This window comes from Macaca thibetana, chromosome 12 (assembly GCF_024542745.1).
Source record: "Macaca thibetana thibetana isolate TM-01 chromosome 12, ASM2454274v1, whole genome shotgun sequence".
Taxonomy (NCBI): Eukaryota; Metazoa; Chordata; class Mammalia; order Primates; family Cercopithecidae; genus Macaca; species Macaca thibetana.
Genome location: NC_065589.1, coordinates 50,846,714 through 50,867,686, shown reverse-complemented (window position 1 = coordinate 50,867,686; position 20,973 = coordinate 50,846,714). Strand labels below are relative to the sequence as shown.

Here is a 20,973-nt window from a genome sequence, read left to right as displayed (position 1 = left end):
GGGCTGCTTTATAACCCCAGGATTTTGTTTTCCAAGAGTAGCCAGATCAGATACTATCCAGCAGCCTGCATTTGTGACTGCTACAGCGCCTCCACATCCCTGGGAGGGAGGGCTCACCTCTGGGTGGAGAGGTTGAGCTTTTCTTTTATTCTTTATCTGGAGAGCAGATCTAGTGCTTTGGGACAAGGTTGCCCTGCAGAATATACAAAATCTAATTTACATATCTTGAGGTCAAGATTTGTAAGGAAGAAAATATGTACATGACAAAACTTTTATTTTAAACATATTCTCCTTCTCACCCGGAGTCCTGAAAATCATTTTTGGAGTTGTGCCTTGGCCTGATTCTGCCCAGCCTGCCAAGCCAGCGCCTGTGCCTGCAAACTGTACACACAGAAGGTTAACCTCCTTAGACTTCAGGGCAAGAGGGCTTCCCAGCGATGCCACCTTTCTGCTCCCTGCTTTCTTGCTGCCATTTCATATTCCTGAAATCCTGATCAGATATTTTAGACTCATTTCTTCTAGAAGGATTATTCGAATGGACAATCTCTTACATTCCTCTTCCCATAATTGCCCTCCTCCTACAATTCAATAGTTTGTTATCTTCGTTCCTTTCACCTTTCCAGGGCCTTTGATTTCCCACTTAGCTCTTTCTGGTTCACTTTCTTTTTTCCCCGTCCCATATATTGTCATTTCTTATGCTGAGCGTGTCTTACATGAACTGCCATTGGTCAAGAGGTTACAGAGATGAACAGATGAAGTAATTTCTAGCTAAGAATTTTGTTTTCCCCACAAGTAAGTAGTAAGGAGATAAGTATGTTCTCTAGTGGCCATAACATTTTCTCTTCCTCTTGATTCTCAGAAAAGGACTCCTTTAGGTGACATGTAGTAAAGCCTGTTAGTAGAATTCAGTCTGTCTTTGCTAAAGTAATTCTTCCAGTAAATTTCAATGCCATTTTGCATTAGCTAACTTCAGCTCAGGTAATAGGTAGCAGCTATTTGTATGTTCCTTTAAGTAATACACGATTTGTTTACATTATTTTTAATTATTCAATTTTATGTTGCGTTTAGGCTTGAAAGTTGGTTTGAGTACTTTTGAATATTATAAGATGCTGCATTTTTGAATAAATAAAAGTAAAAATATGTATACTTAATGTCATTGCTATTGTTGTTCAATGTTACACTACTTATACAAACTCCTGGTTCTGAACCAAACTGAATGCCTCAGCTAATAGCAGTGAACAGCTCTTTACTCATACCATGCAAGGCAGAGGAAGGGGCATCAATGGGGAAGGAGAGCTCCAGTTTGAGAAATAACTCAGCTTTGAAGCTAGCACCAATTATGAGATTAGTTTAACTTAAGTGTGAACTGTTGAAAGAATGGCAGCTTCAGCATAATGCATTGTGAGCATGCGATGGTTAAATGGCAAAACCTTGGGCTTCTCCAGCTTAGGGATCAGAGGAAGAGACCTCCACAAGGTGAAAAGAGAAGAAACAAAACATCCTTAGAGTGAGTGGGGGGAAAAACTGCCTTAGCATCTCTGAATCTACGTAGATATGACTTAGACACAGGGATAATTAGGGAGAAACTGTCAATAAGGTTTCCATGCTTTACGGGTACACTTTGGACAGATGCAGAGCATGAGACTGAGAATGCCTTCAACTGGCATGAAAGTGTGAAGACGAAAGGCCCCTTTTAAGTAGTATGTGAGATGGGTGGAAGGAAAGGTAAAGATGCAATGCAATAGAGATTATCCTCAGCTAAATTCTTTAAAGGCCTCACTGACTCGTAACTAAGAGTGATTGAAATGTACACAAAAATTACCCTGTATATGTGTAGTTGGACAAATTATGCTTAATAACTATCAAACTTCATAGCTTATTCTTTAGTGAGGATTCAGTTTATTAATAAATTATTTTCTTGGCCGGGCGCGGTGGCTCAAGCCTGTAATCCCAGCACTTTGGGAGGCCGAGACGGGCGGATCATGAGGTCAGGAGATCGAGACCATCCTGGCTAACACGGTGAAACCCCGTCTCTACTAAAAATACAAGAAAATTAGCCGGCGCGAGGTGGCGGGCGCCTGTAGTCCCAGCTACTTGGGAGGCTGAGGCAGGAGAATGGCGTGAACCCGGGGGAGCGGAGCTTGCAGTGAGCCAAGATCGCGCCACTGCACTCCAGCCTGGGGCACAGAGCAAGACTCCGCGTCAAAAAAAAAAAAATAAAATAAAAAAAATAAATTATTTTCTTGTCTTAAAAAAATTCAACATATATTAATATATTCATATAAATTATTTGAAATGATATACACAAACACCATGGTGCTTTTCTTTTGGTGATGATATTATTTTATGCCTCCGACTTATCTATATTTGCTAATTTTGCCAGTGAATAAAGTAATAAAGTGTTATGTATGTAATATATTTATTAATAATTTGATGAACTTCGTGATAATTTGGGACATAATTCTGTGCTTTGTTTTCATGTCTTTGATTCATTAAAAGGCCTCTGTTTTCAAGGTCTAAGTTCATGGAAAAGAATGAAGCTAGATTGTGGCAGAGAAGGGCTATAATGGAGGATGCTATTGTATGAGGTGAAGAAAAAAGAGGTGGTTATTATTTCGAGAAAGAGAGAAAGTACAATAAGGGGAGACATCCATAGAGAGAAAGGGAATAAAGCCCTCTCAAAATAAAGCCTGAAGAATGGGTTTGACTATGTGGGTCTTGATAGACGCTGCCTCAGGATGATCACCATGGCTGAGCCGCCTGTGTGGGGAGTGCCTGTGATGGATCAGGAAGACAGGGAGGTTTAGCCACGACAATGGGACCACTGAGAACAGAGGGCCAGACTTTGCTCCTATCCCTCTCTCCCTTTCCCCTATAATACCTGATTTGGGACTTCTCATTAGTTCTGAGTTAGGTTCTTGTCCTGGATTAAATTTGGCTTGGAAAAATAAAAGAACGTATTCTATTCTTCATTTCTTACCTGATGTAAGAGAAAGAGTAAAAATTAATTAAAAATTAAAAATGTACCAAAGATTCAAGTTAAAACAACACATTAAGTATTACTGGAAGTAGATATTAACCAAGGTGCCATACCCAGAGTAGAGGTATCAGTAGATTTCTGTCCACAGTGAGGCTGGAAGGAGGCTTTGAATGTGCTGGGTAGCAGGTGGGACATCACACATAACTTCCTGATGTTGATTTCGAAGGGTCATATTCATTTGTATATTTATGCACTGGTTATAAAACCAACCCCATTACTTTGTATTATCCTCTGTTTCTCCTTTATCCATCCTTTATGTGAGCTTCCTGAGGATGATGGTATGCATATATCAATAAATTCAATGAAAAACCTTTTATCATTGACATCCAGATGATTAATTATATAACTAACATGTCTACTCTAACTGGGGAAGAGCAACAGGTGGCGCAGGGGTTGCATAATTTTGGCAAAGGGAAGTAGCATCTGAAGATAAACATTAGTAGAGAGGCTGATAGGACATAGATATCATCTCTGTCATATTTCAATAGTCTGCACTGACTTCTCCAGGATCCATGCAAGTAAAGACTTTGATCCTGCAAAGTCACTGCAATATTGACTCACTCATTTCCTGTCTGAAAACACACAAGAAGTTTAATGGTATGTGCTTTATCAGGATAGATCTATTTTAAAGTAGCAGAATGACCTCCGTTTTATTCAGACACAATACCAGTGGACCCATTTGAAAAAGAGATTTAGAGATGCTGCATTGTTTCTTAACTCTATGTTGCCTTATTTTCCAGAACCAAAACCAGCTCTCTTGTCTTCAAAGAGATGAGAGACGCTTTTTTTGGGTAAAGATGATTGCTTGATTCCTTCTAACTGTGACCATATGATTCCCATGATGCAACATTTAATTGATGAAATATGGTTTCTTCTTATTTATTTACTTTTACGACACTTATTTATCAAATCCCTATAAAATAATTTCCATATATTGAAAGTTCACTGTGTGCATGTCACTATTCTGAGCACAAGTATGGATTGTCATGTTCATTTCTCAAACCAGTCATATTAGACATGGAAGATATTTTTCTCTCCATTTAAAATATGAGGCATAATGAAGTTAGGCAACTAGTCCAAGGTTAGTTAGTAAAGTGAAACTTCGACTGGCAGTCATATCTGCCTTGCTTCAGAGCCCAAGTTTTAAACATTATGCTCACTTTGGAGGCACCCAGTCCTCAGTCACTACCCAGTCACCTTGTCCTATTTTTAATTCTTTGTGTAGAACTTGAAACTGCAGTTTTTGTTGTTGTTGTTGTTTGATGAACCCTCTCCCCACATCCACCTTCACCGCCTCTGCTGAAATGTGAGCCTGTGAGCAGAGACCTGGTAGGCACTGTATTGCTACATCACAGTACCTAGAATAGTGTCTGGCATGGTGTGGGATCCAGTAAATGTTTCTTAAACTAACAAAAACAATTGGCAAGGCGCTGATTTTCTGTTTCTTTGTTGCTCCTTTGCTAAGGGAAAAACAGACTTGCATGGACAATGAGGGAACAACATGAAAAGCACTATGAGATAATTAGGAAGATGGCCAAGGGAATCAGAGAGGCTTCACTGATAAGCTGTTATTTGTTCTGGGTTTTGCGAAGAGAAGGGTGTGAAGAAAGCATGAGGAGTGCATAAAATATCAGAAGCAAGAAGTCGGAGTATGTGCGGAGAATGAAGAAGTCATTCTGTGTAACTTACTGTCAAGAGGACACCTCCCCAGCCTCGCACTTCCTCCTTCCGGGTCCCCAAGCACTCTGAGCTGACTAGTATCAGAGCCTTTGTGTCACATTCTTCATAATTGTTTAATTTACTTCTCAGTCTTCCCCACAGGACTGTGAGATCTCTGAAGCAAGGAACTGGGATGTTCTGATAGTGAACTCCTTTCAGGCAGGGTCTCAGCCTTATTTATCTTTGTCTTTTTGTAACTTAGCATGGTGCTGGTAACTGAAGGCCCTTGCTAAATTAATAAATAATGTACAACGAATGAATGAGTAAATGAGGGAATGACATGGCATATTAGCAGTTTATTTATTTATTTATTGAGACAGAGCGTTACTCTTTTACCCAGGCTGTAGTGCAGTGGCGCGATCTTGGCTCACTGCAACCTTAGCCTCCCAGTTCAAGTGATTCTCTGCCTCAGCTTCCCAAGTAGCTGGGACTACAGGTGGCGCCACCATACCTGATTAATTTTGTATTTTTTTTTTGTAGAGACAGGGTTTCGCCATGTTGGCCAGGCTGGTTTCGAACTCCTGGACTCACGTGTTCCACCCGCCTCGGCCTTCCAAAGTACTGGGATCACAGGCGTGAGCCACCACGCCTGGCCATTAGCAGTTTACTTTAAAACAATTTTGAATTTAAGTTGAGGATAAGCAATAAAAGTAGTTAATATGGTCCTTGGTAGCAATAATAAAAGTATATAGTGCCTTTTTCCTGAATATATAGAATCTTGATAGAGAGACAGAAGTGATCTTCTGAACGAGGAAACTGAGATCTGAGATATGAAATGACTTGTTCATGGTACCACAGCAAAATTGCAGGTCTAAGTAGAACTTGAATTTAAGAATGACGGCTCTCAATTAAACTTGCCTTCTACAAGTTCTACTACATAGCGTGCTGGTCAAAGAATTGTGAAATTCTGAGCTCTACACTCAAAGAAATATACTGATAAAGTAGAAATTGTCCAAGGAAGGACAATGCAGATGCTAGGGGGATATGGAAGTGATATCACATGAAGAACAGATGAGGAAATTAAGGATGTTTCACTTGGAGATGAACAGAGTTGCAGGAAGGCTGTGGGGTGAGTGGGAAAACATGATTTCTTCTTTTTATTTTAAATACATAAGTCATTATTCCTGTGCTCCTAAGAGAAAAAATAGGAGCCCTGGGTAGAAAGCACATAGAAATAAGCATCACCTTGATATGAGAAAGAATTGTTTGAAAAATTATAACTGCCCAAGGATGAAATTCCAAATTACCAGAAATATGCTAGTAGAGGCTGGGTGATTATCTGTTAGTTCTAGGTTGTGAGATTTTTTTTTTTTTTTTTTTTTTTTTTTTTTTTTTTTTTTTTTTTTTTTTTTTTGTAGCAGAGACCATGTTTTGTTTGTATTTCCCTAGGACCTTGAACAGTGCCTGGCACATAGTATATGCTCACTTAAGATTGTTATGCATCTTTTAAAAGGAATTCCTTCATGGGGTGGGTGAGTATGGAAATGGGCAAGAGTGTATTATATTATGAACTCCAAGGACATATGTTTATGATCATTTGATAAAAATTCACATATAGCAATGCATCCATATCTAACAAATCAAATCATTTCACACTCCTACAAGCAAGAGTCAGTGGAATTGTTCCTTTTAATCTCTATAAATCTCTGTGGATGTTGCACTTTTTCCTCTTCCTTTATGAGGAGGAAGGGTTTCTTTGTCACAAGAATCTTACAAAGGAGACCCTGGCTTGTTACATGTTTCTATCTGGTAACCAAACTAAACTTCCACGAAGAAGGCGAAAAGGAATTTGTCTTGTACAGGTGGCATAGGGCCGATTTATGGGAACATTTGAGTGATGGTTATGCCAATAGAGTCACACTTTTCACAGTGATGACTAATCTAGAAAACCAGGTTTTTCAGAGTCCTAAATCCTACTTAGATTGTCACCTTTATTTATGTTTTGACGAGTATTTTAAACATCACTTCAGAAAATAATTTTTCACTGAATATTTTATATTCAAAATGTGTTGATCGGATATTTGGAGTGTCTTTTTTTTTTTTTAAAGTCCACGCACAGGTTATTTGAAGGAGACAAAGAGAGCTTTATTTAAATTTACTGTGTTAGCCATGGAAAGCTTTGCAGAGCTAAATGATAATAATTGATTTATTTTCATCTTATTCCTTGAGACTTTTCACAGCTTATTTTTTCCAAACCAAGTTGTGATACCTATTTGTATGCACAAATCAAACGAAAATCCATACCAACTTCCCACTGAGGTTTTTCAGATGCTATAAGATTTTCTTTCTTACCTCACCATATAAATATGCTCAAAACATATCTCTGTTTTCATGAAATATTGTCATCATCCCTTACAAATTACGGTGCTGCATTAGCCATAAAACTATTCATGGGGTATTGGTTGTGATTCTAACTTCTTTTCAAAGAACCATATACTATAAATATAGTATGGTGCTCTTGAGAAATCACGACTTTGGTGTTTCACATTTAATGGTATTATTACGTTTTTCCCCTGGTAATTCCACCCACCTAAATGGAATGTATTTTGCCACTCTGTGTATACCTAGTATGTAACTTGTTCAGTATCCTTCAGATACATGCACTTAACTGGGGGATTCTAAGCTACTTCCCCAATAAAAACCAATATCTTCTTTCCCTCTCCTTTATGAGTTATAAACACTTTCCCTCCCCTTCTTCTTTTATTTAGTTTATATGCCAGAGATCTTTCTGCTCTAGGGATGAAAATGGAAGGCCAGGGAAGAAAGTTGATGAAATAGAGATGATTCAAAGATCTGAAATATTTTATCCTCACTTGATAAAAAGTAAATTATTTTTTTCTCTTTTCCAATAACCATCATTTCCCTTGATCTTGGAATCACTCAAAACCTAGCCACTGAGTCCTGTACAAACTAATGTGCTGTCTCAAGATGAGAAGAAACATGAAATATTGGTAGCTGTACAGATTGTACTAGTCTGATTATATTTACAGTTATGAGATACCGCAAATTTAAGAATGCCAATTTTTTCTCATCACTGAGTATTTATTATATATAACAAATACATGGGAAAGAAAAAACTATATTGTGTGATATAAATAGTTTATTTACATTACAGAAAAAACATCAAGACAATGTATACTATTTCAAATATATCCATACATAATCAAATATAGCTGTAGTACATGTTTTCATTGGTGTAGATTACCACAAATGCAAGGCAACATGTGTAGATCTCTTGTCTTATTCTTTTGTCTATAATACTGTATTGTGTAGTCCAAGCTCTCGGTAGTCCAGCCACTGTGAAACATGCTCCCTTTAGATTAACCTCGTGGACGCTCTTGTTGTGTTGTCTGAACTGTAGTGCCCTGTATTTTGCTTCTGTCTGTGAATTCTGTTGCTTCTGGGGCATTTCCTAGAAGGTTGGAAAGTTTACAAATCTTAGTCCAATGCTATTACCTAAAGTTTGGTCCTACAATCACAGAGCAAAGATGTGGATTAAGCAAATTATTAAAATATTACAGATGAAAGAATTTATCATTAGTAGAAACTTGGATTATTTTGGAAAAGTTATTATTTTGCTTCTCTGTGCAGTTGTCTTTAAGTTTTTGTTGGGAATTGAACACAGGCAGAAGCTGAAGAGGAAGACATTTACTTTGTCCTTAACTGCTTACTCATTAAGGCACAAAGAATGACTCAGCACAATGCAATCAAGCAAGTCGTGAGCCCATTTTATCTCACTTTAAAGGTCTTCAACAATTTTATATTTTAAATGTCTTTTTTTTTTTTTTTTTTTTTTTTTTTTTTTTTTGAGACTGAGTCTGGCTCTGTCGCCCAGGCTGGAGTGCAGTGGCCGGATCTCAGCTCACTGCAAGCTCCACCTCCCGGGTTTACGCCATTCTCCTGCCTCAGCCTCCCGAGTAGCTGGGACCACAGGCGCCCGCCACTTCGCCCGGCTAGTTTTTTGTATTTTTTAGTAGAGACGGGGTTTCACCGTGTTAGCCAGAATGGTCTCGATCTCCTGACCTCGTGATCCGCCCGTCTCGGCCTCCCAAAGTGCTGGGATTACAGGCTTGAGCCACCGCGCCCGGCCTTAAATGTCTTAAGAATGAATGTTATATTGACTTTTCAATGTCATGAGTTTAAATCCTATCAAACCAGCAGAGAATGAGCCAACTGTTAATATCTGATATGTAATGGAAAGGAACATTGTTTTGGACCAGCGTAATATCATTTTTGTACCTTAATAGTATAGATTAAGGACATAAATTGGTACCAATTATTTAGCATCTATAAAAATCTAATATTCAGTCAAATTATCTGAAAATCTCTGGTCTAGTATTTTTTTTCTTGTAACAAAAAATGCTTTGACTATGCAAATGAGAATAATGGAAAGTTCATATAAAATTCTATTGTAATAATCTGTGAAGTATCAGAATATATGAAAATATATAAATATACATACACATATATATCATGTGTGTATATGGGTTTATGTATGTGTGTGTGTGTGTATGTAGGTGTATATAAATATATATATGTATAGTTTTAGACCGAGGATAGATCTGTTAAAGTGAACAGGGAGCTGAAATCACATTCCCAGCAAATGGGAGCTAGAAATAAAAGGATCAAAAATCCAACTTCTCAACAGGGCAACTCGTTTCATTTTGAAATATGTCTCCACATGTCCATATTTTTTGTGACACATGTGGTGTTTAGGAGGAGGGCAGGTGTTTGGCTAAAATAGTCAAGCCCAACAGAAAATAAGAAAGTAGAAAGAAGGAGAAGAGATAGAAGAGAGATGCAGAAGACAGGAGAGACCAGATGAGGAAGACGAAAAATCAAAGGAAATGGGAGGACTTCTGCTTGCCGCAATTTTGTAAATCTTTTAGCAAGACCTATTTGGAAATAGGTCTTGACAGACAAATATGGCCAGGTCATCAGGAAAGTAGGGTTTCTGGGGTTTGGGGACAGAGAGCCTAGTTGGAAAGTCTGGTTTCAGAGCAGAATGTTTTCAAGTGAGTGAAATGAATCCACACTGGGAACTGGTGTGCTTTATTGACTAGTATGAATCCTGGAAAGGCTCTAGAAGGTTTGATGGTCTTAAGGCAGATTTGTAAAAGGCATTACAAAATACTAATTTAGTTTATGTGCTATGTCTTCTCCTCAAAAGCCAATAAATTGAGGACAGGTTTTAGTTTATTATAACACGGAAAATGAATAAGTCCATATGCCTTGGAAAAATACTCCAATTTGGAACTCAGTTTAGATAATCTTGAGCATCAGAATACACAAAATCCTTACCAGACATGGTGCAGTATGAGCATGGTGAAGTGCCCAGGCTCTGGCACTAGGCCACCTGGACCCCATTTCTGCCCTTGTTGCTCAGCTGTGTAAAGTCAGCAATTTGCCAACTTCTACCTCAGGGTCTCTATCTTGAAAGCGGAGATAATTGTTCCTTCTCTGTAATGTTATTAAATGTGCATATATATGTGTGTATATGTGTATACACATATATGATACACACACATAATATACGCTTACACAATTTCTCGTGAGGAAAGGACCCTGTATATTTCCGTTGTTTTTATTATGTATGGGAATGCAACTGTGATTCATAACAGAATTGAAAACATCTGCTAAAGTATTTACAGTTTTGCATTTGTGTCAGTAGTCGAAGTAGCAATCACATTGTTGAGATTATATCCATTAAATATAGGTTTTGTTTTTCATGTACTGATATTGGCTAGATATTAGAGTAATATGGCACAGTTTCCTATGTTTCAGATTCTTTTCTTTTTCTTTTTATATGCATATTTTTGGATTCTCGTTATCTTTATGTTCCCCAGAATCTATTTTAATATAATCACTTGGCATCTAAACGTGAGAGTCGAGTTGATGAACTCAACTCGGCTTAGAGCAGCCCAAAGCTTTAGTCGATGATCTTCCCTTAAGCCTTTAGTCCAGGCGAGGATTTATGAACCACATTTTGTCTTTTTCAAGAGCAAATGCAACACTTATACTAAAAGAAGATAGTGCAATACCATACTGAAATGTATTATGGCCCTATTTTCTAAAGATATGATACTTTCTTTTATTTTTGTATCTGTTCAAAACAATTTTTAGAGAAATATTTTGATTTACTGGAGAGCTGCACAAATGAAGAAAGTCTAAAAGCCTGGTGAATTTGGTGAAAATCTTAGAAACTTCCTTGGAACTTTTTATAGAAGAGTGAAATCAAGTCAGTAAGGACTATCTTCAATGACTTTTCTGGTTACACACAACATAAATGATACGCATTTGGCTTAAAGTCCAATTCTTGGTTATCATTGGTTTGTATGCTAATGAAATTAAGCAATACTGGCCTCATTCCTTTACTCCAGGCCCAATGTCAGACATTGCTAATTAATCATGGTTTTCTTTTCTGTTGAAACTGATGGAAACCCCTGTGTCTTTCAACCTGATTCTCCAGGAAACAATTGCCTTTTGATTCGGCTGGGAATTTGATATAAGAGTTTTTTGTGATATTTGCTGCATGTTTTTATGTATCTATGGTTTTCATTTACCATAAAAGTACAACTACATGTATTTGTGCATTTTGTGACTGAAAACTATTTTGTCATCCTAAGATAAAAATGTGTTTGTTATTATACCAAGATATGTTAAAACTGATTCAGGTACATAAGGATACTGATTCAGGTAGATAAGGATACTAATTCAAGTAGGTAAAAATAAATAATCTTTATCATCAGGCAAAATTAAGGAAAGTAATTTGTACCACCCCAATATGCTATTGTACCACTCCACTGGCTATTCAAATACTCTTATGCTAAGGACATAGGACTCAGAGAGAATGGATGGCCACAGAGTCCATGAAGGAACTCAACTCAGAGGGATCTGATTAAATAAAGGAGGAACAATATATCCCTTTATTTGGGTAGCCACCAAGTGCTGTTACTGACCTTGTGATGCAGAGGACCACCACACAGATGACAGCAATCTGAATCGTTCCAATCACAGCTGCGATTAAGACATACTGAAATCGTACAGGACCGGGAACAACGTATAGAACACTGTAGTCCTTTTTTTCACAGTGTTGTCCAGTATAACCAGCATCACACCTGGAAGAAATTATAGTGCCCAGTTACCTGTAGCTGCTGCCTTCATTTTTATAGTTGATTGATAGGCATTTATTTTCATCACAAAATTAGGGCTTTTTGTGTCCCTTTCTAAATAAATATTACTTTGTGGTTATGGCTCACAACTACTTATTTTCAATAAGATGTCTTTGTGTTTCTCAGTTATAAGATATGTGGTTTCTTTTTACATTTATGATAGTAATTTCAAAGGTAGGAGGATTACTCGATAATTTGTTTTTGGTGACAATATAGAGAGATAATACATGTCCAAGAATGACTGTTATTTCTATATTTTCTGAAAGGTGAGCTTTACATGTTATTTAATTTGCTCTTTAATCAACCTAAGTCAACATGTTTACTTGAAAAAGTATTTGTTTCTTATGACATGGGTATAAAAATTAGTCTGTTTGTTTTGGATGAAACATTCTCTATGCTATTGTCAGAATAAATGTTGAGAAATACTAGGATCAGAGTTACAGGATGAGTCATTAGTTTTCTGGTCAAAAAATCATCTGCTGATGATAGAGTCAAATTTTGTTATAAAAAAGTAAGTATGGTGTAGGCAATATAGTTCTGCAAAACAAGACGAGGTAGTGTTCATCTGAGAATGAATGTTGCCTCTCCCACTCAACCCTCATGGAAAGCTCAGGTAGACAATCTACATATGAAAATTAGCATGTGTCTATTAAATGAGAAAATAGCTCATAAGAAAACAATATTTAAAGGGGATCATCATGTCATTGATTTTGTGGAACTATTCTATTACTTCACTTTGAATTTCTTATAACTACATCCTGAGAATTTTTTTCTATCAGGAAGGGTTTAATAATAATGACACTGCTGGGGAGTGAGCGGGTAGTAGGAGTAACTTCTCAGTTTTGTTCACTCTGCCTGACTTCGGTTGAAGGCCTGTGCTAGTATATTTTGTGGAGGGAAAACATGAAAGGAAGACAGCTCTAGGTGGAGGGGTGGAGAAAGGGAGGAAGAGTGGGAGGGGGAGAGACAGAGAGAGAAACTTTCTGTTGTAAATGAAAATGCAACCTATTTTTTTTTTTTTTTTTTTTTTTTTTTTTTTTTTTTTTTTTTGAGACGGAGTCTCACGCTGTTGCCCAGGCTGGAGTGCAGTGGCGCGATCTCGGCTCACTGCAAGCTCCGCCTCCCGGGTTCCCGCCATTCTCCTGCCTCAGCCTCCTGAGTAGCTGGGACTACAGGCGCCCGCCACCGCGCCCGGCTAATTTTTTGTATTTTTAGTAGAGACGGGGTTTCACTGTGGTCTCGATCTCCTGACCTTGTGATCCGCCCGCCTCGGCCTCCCAAAGTGCTGGGATTACAGGCTTGAGCCACCGCGCCCGGCAAAAATGCAACCTATTTCATCATATGTCACTTGTACTTAATGTAAATAAAAATAAACATAAATCATGTTTTCATTTTGGCTTTGCCATCTCTGAAATAATTATATTTTAGACATGAATACACAGAAGTATTTAAATAAATATATATTTGTACATATATAAGAGATGGGGTCTTGCTTGGTTGCCTAGGCTGGAGTGTAGTGGTGTGACCATAGCTCACTGCAGGCTTGAACTCCTGGGCTCAAGGGATCATCCCATCTCAGCTCTCAAGTAGCTCCTGGGACTACAGGTGCATGCAACCCTGCATGGCTAATTTTTAATTTTTTTATTTAAAAAAATTTTTTTTTAGAGATAGGATCTCCCTTTGTTGCCCAGGCTAGTCTTAAAGTCCTGGCTTCAAGTGATCTTCTCGCCTCGGCTTCCCAAAGTGTGGGATTACCGGTGTGAGCTATCATGCCTGGCCAGTATTTATAGTCATAAACTAAATCCAGATAGACAATTTCTTTGTGTCTCTACTGAGTTTGAAACTGTGGAGGTATAGCTAATGATTTCACTTTGCAAGGCTCCATGGGAGAGCAGATCTATAGAAAATAGTGAGTGCCTGGCAAAACAAGGATTGATGATATTTATGAGAAGACCTGAAGGACTTAGGAAGAGATGAACTCTGAGAAGGAACTATGCTATCTAAAATACATGAGGCTTCATCCATTCATTTGTCTGATAAATACTTACTGAGGACTTGATATATGCCAAGTACTATTCTGTATTCAGGAGAAAGAGAGGTAATACAGAGGAACTGGTACCTTTAAGGAGCTTATAATGCACAAAGTACAATTTCAAATTCTACTAGAAGAGTTTAGTAATGTGTTATATAGTGTGTAAGGTGCACACATATATATTTTTTAGTGTGTATGTGTGTGTGTGTATACATGCACAGGAGAAGCAGAGAAAAGTTTTGTTGCTGATCACCCATTCAAGAAGAATGTCGACCAATTTTCTATAAACATCACAATTTAGTTTCTACATATTAACTTTATACATTAACTATGCTTACGAGTAAAAATGTTACCTGCAAGACGGCTCCTGCATATTGATAGAATGCTCACACTTCCCATGCATGCAGAAGCCATTGTAATGTTCCGGACAAGGTATGTGGTGTTCTCTGGCACTTTCTTCTAATTTGTTAGCATTCTCTGTGAATACAGATAAAAGCAAGCACCCCCTGTAAATACTTTTTTAGCCTGGTAAGATCAACCAGTACATTAAGAAGCAAAGCTATGGTAGGCAAAGATTTTAAAACGGCAAGAACTAAAGGGCTATGCTTCAGAAATAAGAGGAAGAAAGAACTGAAAGACAGACATCTTTACAATTGTGTTTAGAGATGAAATTTGCAAAATTACCCAGTGCTTTTTATGCTTTTATGCAATTTCCTACGTCTTTAACAGCTAGTGGTGTTTCTAGGACTTGTCAGACAGCTTTAATTTTCCTCGCATAGGGACTGTACTTGATCATGAAATACTCCAAGAAGAAATATCCTATTTTTTAAATTTCAAAGCCCAGCATAATGTCCTTAAGAGTAAATTGCTGTAATACCTCGATACTTTCACAATACGAGAGCTTAAAAGTTAAAATATGGCCGTGTTCAATTGTTAAACACACGTTTTTCAAACCGAATGCAAATTTCAACAAATGTATTCTTTGAGGCTTTTAAAATCTACTGCAAACATGATTTTCACTAGCATCCATACATTTTTTTTGTTGCCAAAATAAACCTATTGAACAAGAAAACGTCATTTCAAAATAACTTATGTAGATATTCACATAGTAGACACTGAATACTATAAATATATTTAAATGCATATTTGGCCTATATTAACAATGCTATGTGAAACCTAAACTCATGATAAAGAATAAACACTAAAATGAACACTTTTGCGTGCCATTACAACATGTTCTACTTGTTTTGCCATGTTTTTGTAGGTATTTGAATTTTTTTGACCTTTGTTAGTCCAAATACATTTGCTTCATATTTGTAATGTCATCTTTAAGTGTCTTTTGAGTCTTAATATGTTCATTTCATGATAAAACTTTTGCCTTGAGCTTTCACTAAATCTGAAATATGACATTCTTGAAAATTTCTGCCCAAACACATGAGAAATATAGCTTTTATGAACTCAATCTGAAGACACTCTTCAATCTGAAGGTACTCTTCAACACCCTAGTAATTAGTCAGCAGGAATGGAAAATGGCAAGTGAATTCCTATTTTTATGAAATGGGTTATTTCCATATAAGGGTTTTTATTATTGGCAGTCATGGATGATAAGCATATTCATCGGGAGAAAAAACATGCCTCTGGTATTAATGAATCAGACAAATGTATTATTTATGATTAAGCAGAGCTGCAAAATATCTATACATCTTTAAGATCCAGATGCCATCTGCAAAACATTAAAGTCTGAAAAAAGTTGTAAAATATGTATAGTCTTTTCTTGTGTAGAGATAATTATATGCATCATTATGATGGGCAATATTTTATGTTACACACCCAAATTTGTAAGGGATTTACCATCAGTATACTAGAGAGCCTGTAGATGACATTTAAATCATTTATCTGTGTCTCTTTAGCTAGGATGGTTGGTGATTTTTTTTTTGTTTGAATTACAGTATTTCCACATTGATAACTGCTATTAAACTGAACAAACTACTTCCATGGAGAAAACTAAGAATGTATAGAACTTTTTTGGTTTCTTCCTTCTTCTTTGAAGTTACTTTGGAATTTTGTGGTATGATGTTTTTGTAGCAAGTGCAGCTGCAGTAAGCAAATACACCAAAATTAAAGTGGTGGTGTTGGGTGAAATTTCCCACATGGGAACATGTGACTAAAATGGAAGCAGGGCAATTTGTGAACACATGGAGGAGGCTGTGTTCATTCTGTGCCAGGGCCGGGGGCTACACACCATAGCGCTCAAACCATGCACCTGCGGTTTAAAGGAGACGTTAGCAGTGGGGTTTGCCAGTCACACTGCCGGTGTAATGAACCAGCTCTGATTTTCACTTTTATTTCTGGACCTTCTTCCCATAACAAACTATTTGACACTTCTATTTAGGGTTCATTAGTAACCCCTCAGTGCTTCTGAACACCTGCATGCAGGGAAATTTTCTGTGAGTTCCCTAAATTTCAGTTATACACTGTCTTTTCAGCTATAGTATTTTTCAAACACATCTTATTAGGACTATTTTTCTTTCTGTCAGTTACAAAAGAATATCAAGAATTTTTAAAAGTGAAAATCCAGTTTTTAGTCTATTTTATTTTTAACACTGTACCTCATCCCATACTGACAGTTTGTTTCTGGATTCGTGCCATATTCACAATTATGAACTGAAGTATAAGGGAAAAATAAGACCTTGTTTGAATGAGGCTGTTGCCTTAGTGTGGTAAGACATAGATATTTTCACAAAGTTCATTATCCAGCCAGGGTGATCACATGGGCAGGGAATAGTTTCCATCGTAAAATCTGGTAATCAGTTTACACTATTCCTTATGAGCTTGGAATGCTCTGTTATGCTGCTCATAGGATACTGTCAAATAAGAAAGCAGAGAGACTGAAAATAAATGAGTAGAAGAAATGATCTCTGGGCAAGAAAATGAGGAATCATCAATATATGTCAACAAATTTATAGTCAATCCAAACAAGTAAATCAGTTGATTGAAAACCTGAATATATAACCACTGCTAGTAATGGAATAGACATATTTTAGAAATGAGATTTTAGTATATTAAGAAGAGTAGAAACACAGAAATCTAATATCCAAACAAACATGTATATGAACCATAGTGTTTGTGATCTTAATGCTTATGTATAGTAGGTATTAAGCAATAACAAAGCATTAAACATTTTAAATTATATAAAAATTATATATATATCGGGAAGTCTGCATGTTTCCTTCAGTAGCTTATGATTTAGACATTGATTTCTCTGTCCTCCATTTAAAAAAAGAGGTTTAATGTAAGGGTTGTGCTCTTTCTTCTAAAACAGATAAGAGGCTGTGGTAGAAACTCTTCATGTCTCTGTTTAAAATCCTCAACTAGTTTCCTGTTTACATGTTTATAAATGGTTTGTTCTAGAGAGTTCCTGACCTTTTGAAGAACAATTTCTGATATAATCTGAGTTGTTTGCAGCAGAGCTAATAGGGCTCATGCCCATTGCTAGTCAACACTTCGGTCAAGAGCTATTGAAGTGGGCTGTTCTATAGTACAGCTACACATATTGTTTCTACCCTGGTGCTTGCAAGGAAAGAAACAGGGAAAGCTAAAGAGACAGAGAATGGCAAATGGCGAGGCCTTACCTTACTGCAAGTCAAGTAAGGTTAAGTGGGTAGAAAGGGGGCAAAGCCAGATTTAGCAGTTCAGACTTAAATCAATACAGTCCAGTATGTACATGCGTGTGTGTGTATGTGTTTACCATTGCCCCTGTATTCCTTTCCCTAAAAAGCTGAAAATAAGATGTTGTTTAGATAATTAATTTATCAAAAGAACACATTATGGATCAAAGCAGAAATATTACAGTGTAAAATTTGACTAAATCCATATTTCTATAAAAAAGAATGTTTCCCTTTGGACAAAGATTAAAGGTTGGTCAAAGAAGTTCTGAAAGTTAAGTTGTATTTTCTATCCAAGTGCTTTTCAAGTTGGTGTGTTTTTGTTTTTTATTTTGATGGTCTTACTCTATTACCCAGGATAGAATGTAGTGGCGTGATTTTGGCTCACTGCAACTTCCACCTCCTGGGCTCAAGTGATTCTTGTGTCTCTGCCTTCCTATTAGGTGGGACTATAGGCATGTGCCATTACCCTGGCTAACTTTTTGTGTTTTTTAGTAGAGATGGGGGTTTTCCATGTTGGCCAGACTGATCTTGAAGTCCTGGCCTCAAGTAATCCACCTGTCTCAGCCTCCCAAAGTGCTGGGATTACAGCCGTGAGTCACTGCAACCACCCAAGTTGGTGTGTTTTAAAAAACCAACCTGAACTAGCAAACCCAGAGTCCCAGGTGCAGAGACAGATGCACCAGGTTATTAGTTTCTGATGCTATTAAATATTTAGTCAGTTAACCCATTTCTCTTGTTCTGATGCTCTACTGCCTAGTCATTCTTAAAATAATTTGACTTCTATGCAGCCTTCACATTGGAATGGCTTTGACAAAACAACATGAGTATCTTACTCCTTTAACAGTTACATATTTCAATTGAGAGAAGTGACTAGTTCCGAATTTCTGTTTATTTTTTGAGGGGATTACATGTTAACTTTCTTCAGTCCACTCAATTCTGAAGTTTTATAAGGTCAAACTTCTGTTGTACAGACCAGAGAACTAGACCCTACCCATTGTTCGCTACAGTCTGCAAGGCCTTTGGGGGCTGGGCAAATGATATTTCTCTGGTAATGCCCTACTTTAATTAGGACTTTATTTCAAATGTAATCAAATTCCTAGGCCACTGATTCATCCAAAAGAGTCTGATTCTGTGTAAGCATTTCCGAGTAAATTGAAAAGATCCTAAACTAGAGGAAACATCAGGAATTTAGTGGATGTTTTAGGGGGGCAGATCTCCACTGCATATTTTTAAACAACTAGAGCTGTTCAATAGGAGAATGAGTTCTATTGTAAAGTAGTGGGCTTCTGGTGGTATTGAAAGGAGCTGTGTGGCCCTTTCTCAGGAATGTTGTAGACTGTTAATGTATATTGATTAGATTATTTCGGAACTCTAAGTTCATTGAATTCTGAAAGTAATATTTATTTCTATTGCTAAAATTTACTTATGATTAATCATGAATATTTACTAACATTTATTATAAAATATTATTTTGATATGCTAGGAGAAAGATGTCGAGAAATAGAGATATTATTTATATATGTTAAACAAAATAAATTACTTTTGCCTTAATTATGGAACATGTTACCTTTTGAAAGGGTATAAAATATCTTGCATTTTGACTATGTCAGTAATTCAGACATTCTAGCAGAGAGAACCTTTACTATGTAATGTATTGCCTTTCTTTTGTTTAGTGGACCTCAATTCAATTTTTAAAATCATGCTTTAACATCCCATATGATCTTGACATGCACAAGCATGTGAGTATTACAGTTTGATTTATTATCTTTTCATCTATCTTTTGCTGTTGGCCCACAAAATGTATCATACTTTTATAGAAAACAAAAATTTTCAATTTTAAATGTATTTATGTAATCTTGCTATTTTTTATATGTAATGACAGTAGAGGGAAACCCCAGTATTGAAATATTCATATTCTTGCACACCGTTTGTAATTACTTAGTTTTACCCTTCCCCTACTTACTGCCATTTCTCCAAAGCAAAATGAAACTACTTTTATTTAACTAGAAAAGGAAAAACTGTTTTGTTCTCCTTATATTAACATTGTGCCTGGGACAGAAAAAACTTATGAATATAGTAATAAAGTCATGATTGTCCCCATTGTTGGTTAGAGTTGGTTTCAAAGAAGATATACAATTCTTATGATTTCCTCTCCTTATCTTATCAGGTATAAACATACGAGGCAGTAAAACCTCATATCTAGCTTGAGTTGCGATCGAAGTTTTTTAAAGACTAGAAAAGCATTCCTATTGAATGGGTTCTGGATGTAATGAAGTCTGAGTTCCTGCAACTTAACAGATTCCACAATAGCCTCACCTGCTGTCATAGTTTCTTTAAGGCATAGATGAGTAGAAGAGTCTCTCCTTTCTAAAGCTTCTGGGACACAGACTCCAATAAAAATGCTAGCTAAAAGTGACAGCCTAGCGTGAGGGACACAGAGAATTTAAGGATACAATCAATTCTCAAGTTTTGTAAAGAGCAGACAACCAGATATAACATTCTTGTTATGTAATCTCTGTTAAAGACTTAGAAAACAACTCTTCACAACAGAGACCATGTCCTTCAACATTCTTGCTACAAATTTAACATTTCTTCTGCAAGTTCAACATTATTCTATTTTTTCAGAAAAATAATTGAAACTACTTGGATCAGAAACTTTGCTAGTAAGGCAGTGGTATGGGTTGGGAAGAGGATGGATGCAAATAAACAGAAATTCCTCTTCATTCCACCAGTCATAGGTACTAATATAAAATGTGAAATGTGATTATCCTTATCATTGCTTGCATATGCTATAAATATTCTTATTGAATATAAAATTAAAATAAAGTGTAAGAAAACTAATTTTCATGTTACTGCATTCTCAGGCAAGGCCTTGATGACATGATTCAGGAATTGCTAGAATTTAAATTGGAAAAAGTACCAGCATCTCAAATATACATAGTAACTTGGAGACTGGAGTAATTGAAATGCAACAATAGTGGATGATTATTTGCATGGGCTTTTATTAACTCAGTTTCTACTTGTAATATATTTACATAGATAAATACTGAAAAATCTGTAAAATCTTGCGAGAAAAAATTGTATGCAACATTTTCACTTATGACATCCAAATACAATTATAATCCAATAATTTGGCATAAAAAGGCTCATATAGATTTAGTTAGAAATCCTGGACCTCAAAACATTTTATTATTAAGAGCAAAATAAGTAGCTCCTTAGTTGTTTGCTGTTTTCTGACTCGGCAATGCCCTGCCTGGCTTTCGATGGCAGAGCCCTCAGAACAGTGAAGAGAGCAGGCCGCTGGGAGAAGTTGTGTTCTGTCTCTAATGGTCCTTTTCAAAC

The 20,973-nt window shown here is 36.7% G+C and overlaps 1 protein-coding gene across 1 annotated transcript in view; it reads right to left on the bottom strand.

Annotated features, from left to right (window-relative positions):
- Positions 1–7,780: 7,780 nt before the first annotated feature.
- Positions 7,781–20,973, bottom strand: part of TMEFF2 (transmembrane protein with EGF like and two follistatin like domains 2) — a 1,316,754-nt gene continuing 1,303,561 nt past the window's right edge. Inside the window, exons 9-11 of the mRNA XM_050751619.1 lie at positions 14,317–14,440; positions 11,719–11,877; positions 7,781–8,171 (exon numbers count right to left, since the gene is read on the bottom strand). Of these exons, the coding sequence (XP_050607576.1) occupies positions 8,075–8,171; positions 11,719–11,877; positions 14,317–14,440 (380 nt within the window). The 3' untranslated portion in view covers positions 7,781–8,074. The remainder of the gene's footprint in view (positions 8,172–11,718; positions 11,878–14,316; positions 14,441–20,973) is intronic.